Here is a 20,397-nt window from a genome sequence, read left to right as displayed (position 1 = left end):
GACTTAGATTTAAGTTTTTGATTTGTATTATTTATTTGATTGATGTTTTATGCCGTCATTGATAATATTTCACTTATATGATGGTGACCAGCAATAATAGTGGGAGGAAACTAGGCAGAGCCTGGGAGAAACCCATGACCATCCCAAGTTCTTAAGTTTTTTAGAGAATCACTACGCTGGCAATTTTCTCAACTCTGTCCGGTCTCTTAATAAGGGCAAAAAGCTTGACAGGACCCATTGTATCACAGTGCTTGTCCCAGTCAGCAACCAAATGTTAAAGATAGCATGAGTAGGGGACACCAAAAATTCTCTTCTATATCCCCTGTCATACGCAGTGGAGACCACTAGATTCCCAGGCACGGATGATCTACCTCACCCATTTTTGTACACGCACATGACTGGTCAAACGCCGACAACCTCTTTGTAAAAGCTTACCTGATTGGGCAAAAGTGTGTGTCATTAAGTGGGCAGGCAGATCAAAGACTCGACCAAATTTGCATCACTGATACAAAATGTATCGCTTCTGAGTGCAGTCACAGGAAATATCACAGCCTCACATATATACACACACAGTACTGGCTGGTACCCCTGTCAGCATCCAATGTAAAAACTAAATGGAGAGAGGTATCCCGAAAACTACCTTGTTTATCCCCATCCACCACCCGGTGTTAAGACTAGCAGAAATGAGGAGCACTGAAAATTACCTTGTCAGTGCCTAGTCAGCACCCAATGTTGAAACAAAACAGAATGAGGAACCTTGAAAATTGCATGTACCTTGTTTATGCCTAATCAGAACCCAATGCTTAGACTAGCAGGGATGAGGAACAATGAAAATTACCTTCTTTATCCTTATATAGCATCCAGTGCCAGCAGGAGTGAAGAACCCTGAAAATGACCTAGTTTATGCCTAGTCAGCACCCAATTTTGAAAGTAGACGGAATGAGGCACCTCAAACATTGTCTCTAGTCAACACCCAGTTTTGAAACTATCAGGAATGAGGAGCCCTGAAAATTACCTTGTTTATCCCCAGTCAGCACCCAGATTTTGATGCCGGCCAGAGCCAGATTAGCTATCGTGTCCGGGACACCATCCTGCAGTTTGTCCTCTATGGCTGTAGCTCAATCAGCGTCATGTTGGCCTCGATTTCTTCATACACAGCTTCAATTTTGTCCTCTCGATTCTCCATGCTGGTCCTACAGGTATAATAACAACTTTGGCTTGTGTTCGTAAAGGCCAAGGGAAATCACCTTAATATAAAGATTGCATTCAGGTGACAATGAGGGTTCAGTTCTTCAAAAGTAATTTAAGAAGCTCAGTAGCTGACAAGTTCACCACCAATGTGTTATAAGAAGACAAACTGCTATTCATAGTGTCTATTAATATCTTTAACAAAAGAGATAGGTGTGACAATGAGGAAACCAAAGATAGCCAACAGCAGCCATAGTGAATTACATAAAAAATCAATCCCAACTGCCTCTTCGCTGACCTTTAGTATGAATTTGATTGGTTCAAAAACTGTTCAAAGCTATCCTGTTCACCAGAACATGTATGAGGGCAAGTAAATCCACAACGGCTGACAGCAGACATGCTGGATTAGTCCATCAAAATATAAGTCTCTATTCAACTTTCATGTGTTACAAGGCTAGCTTTGAACTTATAAGATTCCGCACATCCTGATATATGTCAGCTGATCAATTTACAACCATATGAAGGTCCATTAACTACACATATAATGCTGGCCGCTGCCATATATGTGAAATATTCTCGCATACGGCGTAAAACACAAATCAAATAAATAAATAAATAACTACATGTACATCATACAGAATGGAAATTTTAACTGTGTCACTCTGCAACTGGGAATTGTGAGACAACTTACGATGCTTCATGATATTTCTGCTTCCACTTGTTATAGTAAGCCTCATCTATAGGCTTCACAGCACAGCACAGAGTTCTCAACCCATCTTGAGCAAATTCCTACAACAACAAATTTGACAATGCACATCTGGCATTCATCATCAACCTGAACAATCAATCAATGTTATGTTCACAATGATTTTTGCAGAAACAAACACTAGTAATAAAGAAAACACATCTGCATTTATGTCTTACATAGCTGTACATGTAACCAATCTTGCAGACCTACATGTCTGCCCATCACTACACATTTCTGGTCACATGTCATCATTCTGGCAGACCTACATGTCTACCCATCACCACACATTTCAGGTCACATGTTATCATTCTTGCAGACCTACATATCTACCCATCACCACACATTTCTGGTCACATGTCATCATTCTGGCAGACCTACATGTCTACCCATCACCACACATTTCTGGTCACATGCAAGTCTCTAAATTAACACCAGATAGATGTTTGAGAAACAGGGGTAAAAATGCACTGACTTCGGCTTAATACAATTAATTTTCAGAACTAACTGAGACCAAAAAACTGAAACTCTTCAGAAATACCAAAGAAGCACATGTAAGCAAAGTCCATATTAAAATACATATGTTGAGTAACTTTCAAATATGCCAACAAATATATTTTGAGATGCCAGGAAGTCACTACAGCTAAGCTATCACTCTTTCACAGTTTGACCCACCACAAAGCACTGACCTTTTCGGAGTTTGAAAATTAAGTCAGAGGCCAAAACTGGGAAAGTTTTACACACCACAAGGTCAACTGATCTTACATTTAAATGGTGGCTTGTCAATTCTTTGAGTTCAGCACAGCTTGGGTCTACGCGAGCATTAACCAATGAGTCAGCTCCTTTACACAGCAGTTCAATCTTGCCATCTTTCCTCACAATCACCTGCAGAGAACACAACAAATACATCAATTCCAATTTACTTTGGGTTTTCTGACTACATGCACATGCAAAGTTGAACATCAACGGGTCTGAAATCAGACTAATTCTTCTGAACATACATAGAAGTATACTCCTTTCACTCTCCCAAGAGTTGGGTGGCAGTACCCCTTCCCACCCCCAATAAACCACAGGGGAATAAATATACAAAACACCAAAGCTGCACAAAGAAAGAAATTTATGTGAAAACTACTACTAAGTACTGTAATTGGGAAACAAACAACATTCCTGCAAACATGTTTAACCCATCTGTTTTGAGTGGGAAGCTGGTCATTCTCAAACACTGGAAAATCGGTTTATAGTAGACAGGTAAATGTAGAAGTGGAGGGGAAAAATGTAGTTTAATTTGTCCTTTGTTCGCTCACTTTTCCAGTCTAATAAATAAAAGTCTAAAGTAGGTGCAGCAGAATATAAATTATGATCCTTCATCTAGTCAATGTTGTTAATATTAGCACAGTAGATGTGAAGGCGCGGAGCTGAGATTTTAGCATGAGCCTGTCCTGATTAAAAACGGGGTCTCTGGTCATTAATTCAAACCAATACACTTGATTGGTGGTTAACACCACGCTGAAGATTGTTTCACTTAATACGTATAATGAGCAGCGGTTTATGAGCTTATAATGGGTGCAGGTGCAGCATGATACCTTTCTACAGAACTTTCTCACATTTATATATTAACATGCACATTATTTATTTATTGGGTTGGTGTTTTACACCGAAATCAAGAATATTTCACTTATATGATGGCAGCCAGCATAATGGTGGGAGGAAACCAGGCACAGACAGGGGAAACCCACGACCATCCGCAGGTTGGTGACAGACCTTCCCACGTACGCCCTGACATGCACATAGGGAGAAAAGTTTATAAACACACTTACAGACATTCTTTTCCGCACATTGTTAAAATCTAAGATGCACAACAACTCATACACTTCTGTTTTCCCCAAGACTTCTATCGTTATGGTAGTAGGTGTTCTGGACTGTAAATAAAAGAGAACACATCTTTAGTCCACAATTAATACAACAACTACATGTGTACACTATTTACATTTGGAGATTTTCAGTTTTCTCTGATAAAAAAAAAGTATGTTTGGCAAGACGAAGAGGGAAGTAGAAGGAAAGTAGAAGAAAAGGTAGATGAAAAATACATTACGTCAAAGATCAGAAATTTTTTAATATGTCAAATGAATCACCTTAAAAACAAAGCCAAAATTCCTGGCGGCAGAGACAAGTGCTCCTTCATCTGGAGATTGAGCCTGGTACTCTAGTCTACCTGTAAGACAAACAGACAGAGAGACCCTTGATCAGTAGCCTTCTAAAACAAAACTTTCATTATCGTAAGAGCAACAAACATTCACACTGTGTTTCTGAAGTAAATATAAGAAGACGAATGCCATTAATTTTCCACAAAGACCCCCATTAAAATGTTATTATACCACTTAAGTTTGAAATCATATTGAAATCTCAAGTTCAAGAGTATTTATAATCTTAATTTAAAATTTTGTCTGAAGTATTACAACAGCTTGCCCATATGGACATACCTGTGCCCAGCAACAAGAACATCTCCAAATAAAATATTTCTGTCAATACTCAGCCTTTCAACCTTTAAAGCACTTTTTCCAGTGAAATTTATGCATACAACTGTTATACAAATTACACTAAAATGATCTGTTTTTGTCACTTAAGATTCAAACTTCATAAATCTCTGCAAATCATTTCTCTACTGCCTATAGTTCTTTCAGAAAGTTTAAAAATACGGGTTGCTGATGTGATTGCAAAGACCAAAGAATTAGGGTAGTTCTACACAGAAAACAAAACACATTCCGGTAAAGTGCAGGTCACTGTGATAATAAAGCTGCAATGTGTGTTGGAAGAGGAATATTGAGCTTTCTTCTTACCATCTTTCTCCTCAGGCATCACAGTATGACAGAGGGCAATTAGCCGGAAGAACTGGTGCACTTTGGCATTGCCATTTTTTATTTCCTCTATCAGAGTGGTGTCGTGGAACTCAAAATTGGGCTCGGCATGTGGGTTGTACGACAGATCAACCAAAGGGGTCTTCTGTTAAAGATACAACAAGACACAGGTGGAGGATAAAATCAGACAGCCGTCATGCTTATCACGACCTAACAAAACTGAATTCAACCCTGAATGATTAAGTTTCATGTTACACTGGCAGTATTTCACCCGTACCATGCCAGAAAATGTTAAAAAACAAGGAAACATTTACAGATTGTGACCTGAAAACGATAACTTCAAACTCAGAACAAAATCAAATGAAAGGGACATACTCTGATCACTGGGCCCACACATTACAGCTCTAGGTAAGCCACTTTTTACAACAAGCTTGTCTTATTCTTTTCACCCTAAGCTTAGTTGTTTGAAAGTATATAGTCATACTTTACATTCCAATTCTTGGCCAAACTCTGTAGTCAACGAATTTGTCCAAAGAAAAGTATAACAGCAGCGGTTTTAGTTCATATTTAATATTATGCTACACAATTTTTATTTAGACAAAGTGCAAAATTGAAGGCTTGGCTTGAAGTTAAATCTGGTATTAAGTCTTAAAGCAGTTTTGAACAACTGAACCTTGAAGACCCACAGGTGCATAACCTAACAATAACATGCCAATAAGGATAAATGAACATGTCAATTCTCCAGTCCATGTCCACAAGCCTTTGACCAATGAGGTTGCAGCTCTCAAAGCATGATTTGGCTGTCTGTCCGATTCCCTACTCTCATAAACCTGAGTGCAGTTTTGTGATTGTTCTGATAGGTAATTGCCTAACACATTCACTTATTTATCTGAATTCTCCCAAATACTGGAACGTTCTGAGAAAATTACAGCCCTTCAACGAGCACCTAACAAACACATGTATGTATGACAACTTTTTAGAGCTGGAGCCAAACCACCAACAGTTGGGTGACCATATTGGTAAGTGTCCAAATACATGCAGCAAGAACATTCGTATAAATGAATCAGCCATGATGGTCCTAGCTGCCATGATCTAACCGTGATACGCTTGAGTGCGTGGTAAAACATGGCTTAAAAAAAGATAAATTTACCCTGTATCATATTGTCACTACCAATCTCTCACCTCTGTCACGTCAATTTGGTTCCCAAAGTCATCATAAGCATCTCCGTAGGATTGACCATCTATAGAGCACTTCTTGAAGGCCATGATGTTCTGCAATATACAGGTCACACAGACTATACACACCTTATTAGCTATAATGTACAGTACTATCTGACAATGTTTTTATTTATTTATTTTTTTTGTTGCCATTTTACTCAATTTTATTATGTACATGCAGGTTTAAATAGCTTGCTTCCACATTGTTTGCAAGCTTCTCCCTCATTCTGGTATGTTCATCGGTATATTTACAAATATTTCTAACCATTGACAGAATATATGCATAAAATACAGGAGTTATTGAGAAATATAAAATATGTCTCCAAGATGAAAAATCATTTTCTCATTTTTTGCGATATCTTTTATTAATCCTTTCTTAAAGCCAGACTTTGTTTTGTACATTTCATAGCAGCTTTTTGTGTGTCTTTATACGTTGTCCACTACACATACTGCTTTGTGAAAGAGACTCCTGGAGAAAGTCAGTATTGGGGTGTAACAGGTGCATTTACCTGAGTCAGTGTGCCTGTCTTATCAGAGAAGATATACTCTATTTGTCCCAACTCTTCATTCAGCGTAGTCGTTCTGGCTTTGGCGGGACAGTCTGTAACTGAATAATACATCTTGGTGTCCCAGTTGATCCACATGCTGTTCCCCAGTCGGATCATCTCCACACTGAAACAGGCAGGGATTAGCATTACTTAACAATATGCGTAGTATTCATCACTGGACAATTAATTGTGCTATTCAGTGAAGTTAAAAGACCACTTCGTTTAGACCACCCACCTCGAAGTCAGGCGGCCCGGGATCAAACCCAGGTTGGGTCATACCAAAGACTCCGAAAATGGTACTTGTTGCAGCCCTGCTTAGTGCTCAGCACTGAGAAGTTACAGCAAGGAAACAGGGCAGGTTGGCCTGGTGCCAGTCCAATGTGACTGGGTGGAGGTGTCATGTCCAGTGTCTTGGGCATGATGCTTCAGTGAAATTCAGCAGTGAACACTTCACTGTCCTCAACCACATAGTAGCAAATTACAAACCATGAAAATCTATGACTTTTAATGCTTTTGTCCCGGCACCTGTGTAGAATTTCTCTCATTTTGACAAAAGCTTGCACAAGACCTACCCTAATTCAACCTTTTCAACTATGTTGTGTAGAGAAATAATCTGCACAGTTTTATGAAGCTTGGATTTTTGGTGTCATTTACATGATAATTGTATGCACAAATTTCAATGAAAATGTGCTTTGGAGATTTACAGTAAATATTCTATTTAATGACTTTATACTTATTTGATGTTTCATTGCCACTTCATGTAGACTTCATTCCTAAACTTTCAACTGGCTGGACAAAACAAAAATGGCTTTATACTGTCACACCTTGAATAAAATTGTTACAATAGGTACAGTATATCTGTCACAGACACTGTGATCCCTGTCATGATCAACATGTCACTGTCAAATTCACCAATTTCTTGGTTCCCTCACCACATCAAATCTAAAAGCAATGCACTGTGCATACAAATAAATGAATCTACCTTTAATCTATAAAATTATGTTTGATCTCAATCCCCACAATACATCAACTCTCAATGCAATACACCCTACATTATACCGGTTTGAAGCATGGCTGTAATATTGCCAAAGAGGCATTATGACATATAAATTATTCATTCGTTCTTTCATTCTGTACATGCAAATAAATGATCCACCTTTTTCTTGATATTATTATACCTTTTTTTTTCTAAATAGTCGACATATTGACTGGCAATTATTTTTGTATGGATATGTTAGGGTTAATGTATCCCATAATAGTCCTGTAGGCTCACCTGACGTAGAGAGAAATAGGCACTACAGTATTAAGGATGATGATGTAAGAGAGGAATACAAGCAGAGCTATCACAGTTGCACCATTTTCTTTGGTATCATTTGACTTCTCCGGGTTGGCACTGGAACCTGGGATAAAGTCTTCCCAGGGGAGGTAAATCTGGAAGTCATAGCCAGTTACAGTCTCCCAGACCCCACAGGCTGTCATACAAATAAGACAGACTGAGCACAGGAACACAAAAATCTGAAACAAAAACATGATAATCTGAAATCAGAATACGTACCCCAAAAATCAGTTCCACAAAGCTATTTCTGACTTGAGCTGAAATTTTAAGCCACTTCACAATGCTATGTTCTTGGTAAGGGAAATTGAAATTTTGACACATTTATCTTACAACAACATTTATGAGCTGGTCAAACTTTTCATTACTATTTTATTTCAAATTTTGACTCAAGTGCGAAAGGGCTTTGTGGAATTGGCCCCATATCCCAGAGCTTTAAACAAAAGGAAGGAAAACAAGGACAGAAGGGAAAATAAGGTAAATGTCTTACAAACACTTCCAAACAGCTGCATACTTATGTGCATCTAATATATTCAGATAAGCTGCCATATTTAATACTTACTTAATGACACATTTCGCTTTATACTTAAAAATGTTTTGTTTTTTACTATGACCGAGCTTAGATTTAATACCACCATCTGACCAGGTACCAAACAACCTTTCAAAGCTGCAAGATGCAGATGAGCCAAGAATAACTGGAATCAGCAATAATAGCATGGGTTTGAACAGCACTATGCTCTTACAATGTGCCTGCCAGTCGGAAGTCATGAAAACTCAACCCTCCACATTTAGATTATTAAATGAATATTGAATGATGTGGACTCATTTTTCTTTAAAATGGAGAATAATTAAACTAAAAGAGAAAAATTCAATGAAAATTTGACAGGAAAAAGCAAGTTAGTAGAACTCACTCCAAATTTTTTAAAAAAAGGTTCAAAAATATGTACCAAAAACAAAAGATGCAGTGTTCCTGGTTAATATCAAAGTAAAATCACAATGCCATTGGTGATGTGCAAGATGCAAAAAACATGGGCACATATGGATTGTATACCTCAATTCTTCCACCTTTTATATACCTTTTAGTTCATATACCTTTCAGTTCATATACCTTTTAGTGTATGAACTCTCAGTGCAATTTATGCACATTTTCAATTTTGGAGCCAAGATTACATTGATTGGATTGACCAATTTCAGGGCTTCACAATAAGTATCCATCAACATGGAATAACGCCTTCAGAATATGCTTAAATAAACACCTCGGAAACATGCCACAAGGTTGAAGAATCACAGTATAATATTTAACGCTGAGTAGAGTGAGTGATATTTACCCCTATCACCAAGACATTCATGAGCCTGTCAATATTAGTCCTCTTAAACTGTACTTTTCCACTGTTCATCATGAGCTTCGTGTCGCGGCCGGCAAAGATGACCAGGCCATAGCACCATTTGGTGTTGCGTAGCACACAACCTCTCAGCAGCATCTTCTCGTTGTCCAGAGAGAATGTTGTCCCTTCCCACTTCATCGTCCCCTCAAAACGATTCAGGCGGTTGTTCGGGGGCTCGCAGATGATGTCCGCTGTCAGACAGGAAACTAGAGTTATCACCAGATGAACAGACCAGCCACATTTCCACACACAATGTAACATCAACTTTACACGCACATATCAACAAAGTCAACCTCAATTTACATGATGTACAATAAACATCAAACAACTATAGATTTTAACACATTCACTTATTTACCACAAATGACTAAATTTCGTCCATGACTAACTTGTCCATTTATCCTGATTCTGAGAGTTCCATTGATTTTAGAAAGGTACAATGAAGTTTTGCGTGGAGTGAGTGGGTGCTTGGAGTTTAACGTCTTACTTAACAATTTGACGACTTTGTCATATGACGATGATGAGTTCTTAGAGTGCATGTAATGTGCCTCTTGCTGCAGGACAGATTTCTACCACTCTTTTATCTAGTGTTGCTTTACCTAGACGAGTGCATGCAATGTGCCTCTTGCTGCAGGACAGATTTTGGCCGCTCTTTTATTGAGTGTTTGCTCCAATAAGACGACTTATGGAAGGAAAGTAAGCCTCCTCGCCTCAGCCATTATATTGATACTGCTCAATCAGTCGTTGCACTATCCCCTTAATGCTGAACGCTTAGCAAGAATGTTATAACTTCCTCTTTTAAGGTCTTAGGTTTGACCCAAATAAGGACTGACCCTTAATCTACCACCCCTGAAGAGGACGCTCTAAATTTGCAAAGGAACATGGGATGATATTTTACTGGAAAGTTCTAAGTTTCAGCACCAAAAATAGTATTTTGTGACATTTTTGACTCTAAAAATGCACTTCTGTGGGTGTAATTTCTGGTCATTTTGGGGGTATATCAGAATGATCAGTTTAATATTTATTTATATCAATTTAAAAGCAATATTGCATACATGTAAACACACTTATATCCAGTTCAACAATTAAATAGATAAGTTTCTCATCTGTAAATGAATACTAAATCCTCTATACTACACCCAAATACATAGTTTCAGGGTTTCATTTTTACACGTGCGTACAGGACCTTTCAGCTATGATCTGGGTTTTTGATAACCATACACCTAAGGGCATAAAAGCTAAAAAAAAAAAAAATGAATGGAAAAAAAGTTGAATTATGAACTCAAAAAACATCTGTACACCACAGCAGGCATTTCTGGGCATACCTAACATAAATTCATGAAAACACTTTGAACACAACACCTTAAATCAATCATTAACTCCCCTTACAAAGACCAACCATGAGTCTTAGCTGAAAGTGAAAGTTTAGCATTTTGCAATCGACACATTTTGCTTCACTCTGATTGATTCATTCAATTAACAGTGCCTCTTGAAAGTTTGATTAGATTCTCATCAGAAGAACGTAAGCGATGGCATCAACAGTGTCATTTCAAGGCATTTATGGGCTTCTGAAATTGCCTTTTCACATAAAAATGTACTAAACTTAGGGTGAAAAACAGTAATCAAACAAAAGATCACACTTTTAATACATTCACATTGACATGTCAAAGAAATATAGGTGTAATAGGCAGAGCCAGTTATCATCTGCCTATTCAATAACCTTTTTGTTTTCAAAGTACTAAATTTTAAAATGTTTTTGCTTGGCACCATCCCTAATATATGTTAAAGAGAAAGAAAACATGAAAATGAAGTATGGTATCAACAATATCTGACGTTATTTACGACATTCTTCATCTACATAGTCTAGACCTAAGGAAAAAAAACACCATGAAGGTATTTTTAAATATACTACTTTTAAATGTTCGCTACTGAAAATTCATTTTTATTTTTCCTTTAAAGTGATCTTCACCAAATCCCATTACTATAGCAGCCCACATGACTCACCACTAAAATGGGACAATTGTTCCAGGTCATCCCCCATCTCAGCAGTTTCTGGCAAGGCTTGTTTCACTTTCAAGTTGGTCTCCCTGTGAAAGCAAAAACAACAACATTTCCATGTATTTGCACATCTGAGTTCGGGGTTTACACACAAGCGGACTGCGTAAAATGCCAGGCATACACACATACATATACGCAGATTACATAATCTCTGTAATCATGGAAGTTACAATCCATAATTGTTTCTATGTCAAACTCAGCCATCCAACTCTGTTGTTCCATGTAATACTCACCCATCTATAGAATCATTCATTTCAATGTAATACTACCAAATCTAGCCCTTCTGTTTCTATGTAATACTCAACCATAGACCTGGCTGTTTCCATGAAATACTCATCCATTTAACTTATATAATTTAACAATATAAGCCTCCTGTTTGAAATATTCACCCATCTAACTCAGCTGTTTCTATGTTATACTCACCCATCTAACTCAGCTATTTCTATGTTATACTCACCGATCTAACTCAGCTGTTTCTATGTCATACTCACCCATCTAACTCAGCTGTCCCTATGTCACACTCACCCATCTAACACAGCTGTCCCTATGTCATACTCACCCATCTAACACAGCTGTCCCTATGTCATACTCACCCATCTAACACAGCTGTCCCTATGTCATACTCACCCATCTAACTCAGCTCTTCCTATGTCATACTCACCCATCTAACTCAGCTCTTCCTACGTCATACTCACCCATCTAACTCAGCCGTTTCTATGTCATATTCACCCATCTAACACAGCTGTTCCTATGTCATACTCACCCATCTAACTCAGCCATTTCTATGTCATATTCACCCATCTAACACAGCTGTTCTTATGTCTTACTCACGCATCAAACAGCTGTTTCTATATCATGCTCACCCATGGAACCTAACGCTTTCTACATAACACTCACCCATCTAACTCAGCTGTTTCTAAGTCATGCTCACTAATCAAATCAGCTGTTTCTAAGTCATGCTCACTAATCTAACTCAGCTGTTTCTAAGTCATGCTCACTCATCTAACTCAGCTGTTTCTAAGTCATGCTCACTCATCTAACTCAGCTGTTTCTAAGTCATGCTCACTAATCTAACTCAGCTGTTTCTAAGTCATGCTCACTCATCTAACTCAGCTAACTCAGCTGTTTCTAAGTCATGCTCACTCATCTAACTCAGCTGTTTCTAAGTCATGCTCACTCATCTAACTCAGCTGTTTCTAAGTCATGCTCACCAATGAAACCTGGTTGCTTCTATTTAATACCCACTTAACTTGGTTCTTTCCACACTAGTCCCTCGAATTTACATGGATCAATTTACGGCTAAATCTGAATTAATGCGATGGAATGGAGTCCTCAATTTTTTTTATCTTTGTTTTTAGTACATAATTATGTATTCTTCTGGTATGCAGCATTTAATTTACAATACATTTACTGAACCACCAAATAGCAGACAGTTAGCGCAGAACAAAACTGCGAATCTCCTGACAGGTTATGTTTCTTTCAAATCACCAAGCAGCTAGGCTGCCAGAGCGGTGGAAATTTAATTAAAAAAACAGTATCAATTTGTGCAGCCGTTATGTAAATAAACATGGAAATATATGTAATGTGGAGTAATCTTTGCTTGACCTGCGATAACTTGGCAAGAATTCTCCTTTGTGTTTATTTTGAGCAGCAGATTTGTTGTCTCCAGCCCAGCGATGTAACACTGTGTCGCCGCAATCTTTTTTCTTACACACTGTCAAGCATTATGAATTAAGATTTTTTCTCTTAAAAAATACATTATACCATTTTAAAAAATGAAGAATTCTCGACATACTCTTGTCATGCTGGTCTAAAGGTTGCCTTTCTCGAAAATAACACACTTGATTTGCGGATAAAGCAATCCATTCAGTAATACTTGGCATGGCAAATAACTTTATACCTGATAATGTTCCATTATGTCAAGACTTTATTGGGAGACATGTAAGAATTTGGGCTTCAAAATAGATATTGTTTTATTAAACCAGGCAACCAACACAAGTACCTGAAATTCTTTTGTACATTTTGAATTGCACAAATGTTGCGAGTCAATTTCACATTTCTGCTCTTTCCAGCCATTACAAATTATCTCCCTTGTGTGGATTCGACTACACCACAGTATGAATCTTCGGGTCCCGATTGGCTTGTTAATTCGAGGGAGTAGTGTATGTAATACTAACCCATCTAGCTCATATGTTTCTGTGTAATACTCATCCATCTAACTCATATGTTTCTGTGTAATACTCACCTATCTAACTCAGCCGATTCTGTGTAATCCTCACCTATCTAACTCAGCCGATTCTGTATAATACTCACCTATCTAACTCAGCCATTTCTGTGTATTACGCACCTATCTAACTCAGATATTTCTATGTAATACTCACTCACCTAACTCTAACTCTAATATTCACTCACCTAACTCTGATGTTTTCATGTAATACTCACCCATCTAACTCAGCTGTTTCTATATAACACAGACTGTTGGGTTCACTGGTAGACAGGAGGTACAGATCAGCCTTTAACACACAGAGCAGAGAACAAACTTTTTATCAGTCTGGTGACAAATAAAGTGTCGTGTAAAGTGTCATTTACAATATTGTTTAGAATGAAGAGAGCCAATGTGAACCTAAAGTACGATCTTAAAACTCACCATGGAGACAAAATGTGAACGTGGCTTAATTACATTCCATGTGAATAATGTGCTGTCACAATTTGCCTACTGACTACCATCTGTGTGGATGACGAGAGAGCCTACAATCTGCCTACTGACTACCATCTGTGTGCATGACGGGAGAGCCTACAATCTGCCTACTGACTACCATCTGTGTGGATGACGGGAGAGCCTACAATCTGCCTACTGACTACTCTCTGTGTGGATGATGGGAGAGCCTGCAATCTGCTTACAGACTACTTTCTGTGTGGATGATGGGAGAGCCTGCAATCTGCTTACAGACTACTTTCTGTGTGGATGATGGGAGAGCCTACAATCTGCCTACTGATTACTCTCTGTGTAGATGACGGGAGAGCTTGCAATCTGCTTACAGACTACTTTCTGTGTGGATGATGGGAGAGCCTACAATCTGCCTACTGATTACTCTCTGTGTAGATGACGGGAGAGCCTGCAATCTGCTTACAGACTACTTTCTGTGTGGATGATGGGAGAGGCTACAATCTGCCTACTGATTACTCTCTGTGTAGATGATGGGAGAGCCTACAATGTGCCCATTGACTTCTCTCTGTGTGGATAATGGGAGAGCTCACAATCTGCCCACTCACTATTCTCCATGTGGACAGTGGGAGAGCCTACAATCAGCCTACTGACTACTCTCCATGTGGATTATGAGGCTGCCTACTCATTTAACTGATGATGGATCTCAAGCTGCAACCTGGTGACTATTATCTGCGGACAATTTGTCTTCTATTTACAGATAAAACCCATTTACTTTAAGTCAGACAATAAGCATACTTACAGCCACAAACTGGTTGCTCTCCATGCGGATGATGTCGCCGACGACCACGCTGTCCCAGCGTTCCTCCACCATCTGGCCATTGCGGAGGACGGAGGATAGCCGGCTATTGACCTGGTTATCACTACGATGCCTTTGCTGATGACACAGACAACAAAACAGCACAAAGTAAAACCATGTACCAGACCACAAATAAGACATGACATTTTTTTTAAATCTTAACTTTTATGATTTAGATTTTGTTCACTTATATGAAAACACCTACAAATTCATACTGCATATTGTATAAAAGATACTTCAACAGATTAGAAATTATATTAAATATATAAGGTTATTATTAATATTTGAGAGTTAAAAAGTTACAGGGGATTTCTTTGTATCGCTAAACACTTCATTAAAGTTTGAGTATTAATAATTCACACGAAATGGTAATATTAACATGATCTGTAAGAGTTATGTGAGAAGTCTGTGCCATGTTTAATCAACACCACACCAAAAAAAAGAAAAAACTCATCCTTGCTCCCTTCCTTAAATACCACCAAGCTGAGGACCAATAAAAGCTGAAGCCCAGTGGATGAACCAATGTAAACATTAACTAAGACTCAAGCTACAATTACACTATCCTGTAAACTTCAACGTCTACACATACATGTAGTTTACAAATCGTCAATAACTTAGATCTCCTGCTGCAACACTATGTTAATCTATCTAATGTTAACCATTCCTACATGTACATTTTATTAAAATGGTAATTTCAAATATTTTGAAAACTACTTGTGTGCTGGTACAGGTATTTCATTTACAGAATGAACTTAATTTGCAAACAGGTCTCTAAATGTTCAGCATGTTTGCATCTATTTATCAATACAATAATTCATAATGAATTGTGTTCATCATGTAATTTAAACTTTTAGTTAAACTAAATACACACTGAGACTGTGGTATGTACTTTACATATTACATAAACATTTTAAAACACCTGAGTGGATTTTTCATTTCTATACAATGCATTGAATAAGACAGAAGAAAAGTATTAGTTTTGTTGAACTATTAAAATGTTTCCAATTTCTAGGCTCTTGCAATGTAGGTAAAATGCTTTGACACTTTAATAATTATAAACATTTGCTTTATAAAAATTTTCATGTAAAAAAAGTTGTGCTGACAAGAATCTGATACCTGAATTAATGGCCTTTAGATTGAAAGTAAAATATACAACTACAGTGTATGCACAGCGCATGGTTGTACACATAATGCTCATTTAATATGTTAACTAAGTAATTAAATGTATCTTATATTTAGTATGTTAATTAAGTAATTAGAAACTCACTAAGTCATCGTAACCATCCTTAATGGCGGTGACTGCGAGCACAGCTACCAGAGGGATGGAGGTGGCAAAAGGTGTCAGTGACGAGATCCAAGGAACTAGCTGTACTCCAGGGCATCAGGGGGAGGCGGACAGGAAGAGAGAGAGAGACAGAGACAGGGGGTGACCCCGTTGACAAAAATCCCACGTACAACTGAGAGGGGTTTGGAGGTTGCAGGTTAGGCCTGTGCTTTGTCCATACCTAGATTGGTGCCTCACACCAACAAGTTAGCAGCTGACTCCAGGACTAGTGAAAGTACAGCCTTATGTAGAATATTAGCAAATCTTGCCATGTGATAGCCAACCCAAGTACAAAACAACCTTATGTACAAAACAACTTCATGTACATACTGGGTAATTTGCTTCATCATACTTGTTCCATGCTGTAATTTCAAAACTAAAAACAACATTCCAAGATGCAAAAACTTTTGCCACACATGCTCAACACAAAAATGCAGCATTCTGAGCAATATGTGTTAAGTGTTTAGCAGTTATCCGAAACAAGTACTTGATAGAGGGCATGGCAATCCAAGAATATGGACAGTTACAGGCCTTCACCAGTGCAAAAAAACAATGTTTAAATGAGTGATGTTTTTAACCTAAAAGATAACAATAAAACAAGTAGCAAATTATAATAACACAACACAGAAGCAAACACAGAGAATGAAATGAACTGAAAATAAAACACAGATATCAGAAAGAGTAAGTAAGGTGTTGTTAACAAATGCAAATTTGACTATGAAACATGAAACTGGTGCTAAAAATGCAAACTAGGTCAAGGCTCAACAACATCTATAAAAGTGAAAGTGACTGGCGAAGATGAGAACATGACAAGATGAGGGTGCTGAGGGAGCGACTATGATGAGCTGTCAACAGAATCATAATCATGTCACATTGCTTGCGGTCACAACTATATCCACTTACGATGTCGTCGATTGCATCCTTAATGGCGGATATAGAGAGCACCAGAAATAGGGGGAAGATGGTGGTGACAGGTTCCAATGAACTGATTGGTGGGATCAGCTACAATCAGCATTCAAGAAAGACAATAATAAAAATGCATTGAATGCATTAACATGAAATTAACACACCATGCAAACAATGCAGTACAAGCTTCAACTTTCACTTTCGATAAGAACAACTGTGATCACATAAAAAGGCTAGGTTAAACGAACAGTAAATACAAAAGTGAAGTTTTATACATCAAGAGAATGGCCATTAAAAACTATGCCAGAAAAATTTGATCTATTTTTTGTTTTTTTCTTGTTTGGTGTTTTGCACAGTACTCAAGAATGTTTCACTTATACGACAGCGGCAGGACTACAGTGGGAGGAAACCCACAACCACTTCTTAAGGCTTAATGCATACGCTAAATTTTTCTTTACTTTTCTGCACAAGTTGTCAGCTACATTTAAAGCATTAGACCGGACACAACAACAAGGTGAGAGCATTAAGTGACATTACATGAAAGTTTCTGTTTCAAAATAGCTTGTTTTGTGGTGTTTAGTCAGTACACTCAGTACAGATCAAACACACATCCATCAAATGTAGAAACTAAATGCTTTACTAGAGAATGCAGTTGCAAAAAAATGCCACATGTCATCACTTGGGCTTACATGGGAATCCATAATCCCCATGAGCCACCACTAACTTCATATTTCAAATGTTTAGAACTCAATGGAAAAATTCTTAAAAGTAAAGCCATTTTCTTGGACAGTTTTTGATGGCTGATCCTTTGATGCCAACTTCATTTTTACATGTACTATTCTAACTTTTAGCATGTCTACCTGATGAAACGCACACAATCAACCTCTGGACACAGTGTCAATACAGCAGCATACTTGTACTGAGCTCACAGTCATGACATCACACTGAAGCATAATAGTGCCTAGGTCACTGAATGCAGCTGCACAAAACTCCTTCTGTGGATGATAAAGTGTGAGCGAGAGCCAACCTATGCATGCGTAATCTCACTTGCTTTGCTCCTTACGACTTATGGACAAATCCGATTTTTTTATCACGTAATTTTAATTCAAGTGCAATTTTTCACATGTGCACAAGGAAGACGTCTAACCAGAAGTCGCAAGGCAGAAAGAGCAAACAGTTCAGCTATGTGATGTGTACACTGCTTTAGCATCCAGAGCATTTTGATTCCTCTGTAAATTAGATGTCAGCGGCCACTTTCACAAAGATGTCATACTTCTACGATATTGCACATACAGAATAATGGTCCATTAATTGTGACGAACAAAATATCGTATGACAAATACATGACAAAAAATGTTGTACTCTGCTTTGAAAAAGTGGCCTCTGTTGACAGAATATGCTCCATGTACAACGCTTTTCCAGACAAAGTTATCCTCAGCAATAGTTTATAATAACCTGCACAATCTCCATGGCAGGTAACTTAACTATATAGGAGATATTTTTCTTTGTTGAAGGATACAGGAAATGCTTGGTTTGTATTTCTTAATACGGTGTATATTTAGTATGCTGTCCAACATGTATAAAAGTTAATGGTAGAGAAAACATAAAAATGACATAAAGTTCACATGAAAGAGTGTGAAAAGTTATTATTCCTAAATGTGGTCTTCAATATTTTTTCTGATTTTTCCTTAAGGAGAAAAGACACTTGAAAATAATTTTTGTATGGTGGGTATTTAGGACCACCTTTTGGTGTTTATAGTCTTTATTTAATAATGTCATAAATGGGGATGTAACACAGGTTTAATAAATATTTTTGCACTAGAATTTGTTCCTTTCAGTTAGCAAATGTATCAAAACTCAATTTGGATCTAATTTATATTTTTAATATGTTTATAAATATTATCATAATTTAGGTTAAATGCATATGTTCCTATATAAACAACAATAAAAAAAAATAAAAAAATATTAAAGACCATATTTGCAAATAAGTTTTGACGCTCTTTCATCTGATTTTGTCATCATTTTTATGTTTTCTTCTCCTTTAACAGTTAATCTAAAAATTAAGTAGCCTGCTGTGGTGACGATAGCTGTCAAAATAGCTCTGTTGGGGGAGAGTTTGAATTGGGAGCGTTAAATTGTTCCCAGTCTGTTCATCAAAGATGTCATTTCTAAATATTTCCGACCAATGACAGAAAATATGCATAAAATACAGGGGTTGTTAAAAACTATAAAACATGGCTAAAAACGTAAAAAATGTTCTCATTTTTTGCTTGTGTATCTATCTTCATTTTCCTCAAAATCATACTTTCTGTTCTGTATTACTTTTTCATGTGTCCTTAAACGCAATCTATCAAATAGTGTGCCCCATCATTGTCACCTGGTGGCTGCATGGAGAGGATAACAGACATAAGTGATGGGATACAGTATTTGACAGACTCTAATGTATCTAACTGTTTTGCTACCAGACAGCGTATCATCCACACAGCGGCAACACGTCACTTCAACTACCACATCACATCACTATAACACTGTGCACTATGACCAATTATAAGCAGTCAACAAAGTACATGTACATCACCAAGTTAAAAATACAAAAGGCAAGCAAATCATGACCAGTCATATCAATTTCTACATCATGATATCATGAAAAATAAAATTGCCATAATGCCCTTCTCCTCACAGCCTAATTTTACCTGAAATGCAACAGTTCAGTTATGAATACCCCATTTAACATTTTTTCACACGATATGTGGTATATACAAGTATATGTAATACAGTTAACTCCCAAAACAACTGCATTCACTCCAATGAAATTTTCAACACAAAAGCCAAGGGAACAACTATGTCAATCGGCTCTGCACACTGCAATATTGGTCATTGTAAGGAGCACTGTTCATATATAGTGAAGAGCAAGTCAACATATGTACATGTATACTCTAGGTATAACATTTCAATAAAATTACAGCCCTACTGTAATTATCTGCATCATTCCCTTTAATAATGTCCATAATAGGTATATACTAAACATTTTAGTCTCCTCAGTGGTTTAATATTCTATCATGGACTGATTTTATAACAGAAACAACATACTACATGCTATTCTTGAACAATAAATACAGTGAAAAAGAAATATGCATTACTGATCAAATATACATTGCCAAACGTGTGGTTCTGAGTTGTGTTGCTACGACAACGCTTTGTGACTTTGAATCAATGCGTAGTTAAGTGCTCTTGGCCTTTCAATACAAATGAACACTGATAATTCAGCTTTTAGTATAGAACTTTTGGAACAATGCCACAAATTATTAATTAA

General features: G+C 37.4%; 1 protein-coding gene across 1 annotated transcript in view; it reads right to left on the bottom strand.

Annotated features, from left to right (window-relative positions):
* The window catches only part of LOC135474093 (phospholipid-transporting ATPase ID-like), a 66,182-nt gene that overhangs the window by 13,151 nt on the left and 32,634 nt on the right, over window positions 1-20,397 (bottom strand). The window contains 15 exon segments of the mRNA XM_064754095.1: window positions 1,016-1,120; window positions 1,123-1,193; window positions 1,880-1,977; window positions 2,699-2,818; window positions 3,751-3,852; window positions 4,066-4,145; window positions 4,771-4,933; window positions 5,971-6,060; window positions 6,516-6,678; window positions 7,828-8,069; window positions 9,216-9,463; window positions 11,277-11,359; window positions 13,773-13,843; window positions 14,798-14,932; window positions 17,082-17,180. Of these exon segments, the coding sequence (XP_064610165.1) occupies window positions 1,016-1,120; window positions 1,123-1,193; window positions 1,880-1,977; window positions 2,699-2,818; window positions 3,751-3,852; window positions 4,066-4,145; window positions 4,771-4,933; window positions 5,971-6,060; window positions 6,516-6,678; window positions 7,828-8,069; window positions 9,216-9,463; window positions 11,277-11,359; window positions 13,773-13,843; window positions 14,798-14,932; window positions 17,082-17,180 (1,870 nt within the window).

Source organism: Liolophura sinensis, chromosome 8 (assembly GCF_032854445.1).
Source record: "Liolophura sinensis isolate JHLJ2023 chromosome 8, CUHK_Ljap_v2, whole genome shotgun sequence".
In the NCBI taxonomy this organism is placed as follows: domain Eukaryota; kingdom Metazoa; phylum Mollusca; class Polyplacophora; order Chitonida; family Chitonidae; genus Liolophura; species Liolophura sinensis.
This window is presented reverse-complemented; position numbering and strand designations above follow the sequence as displayed.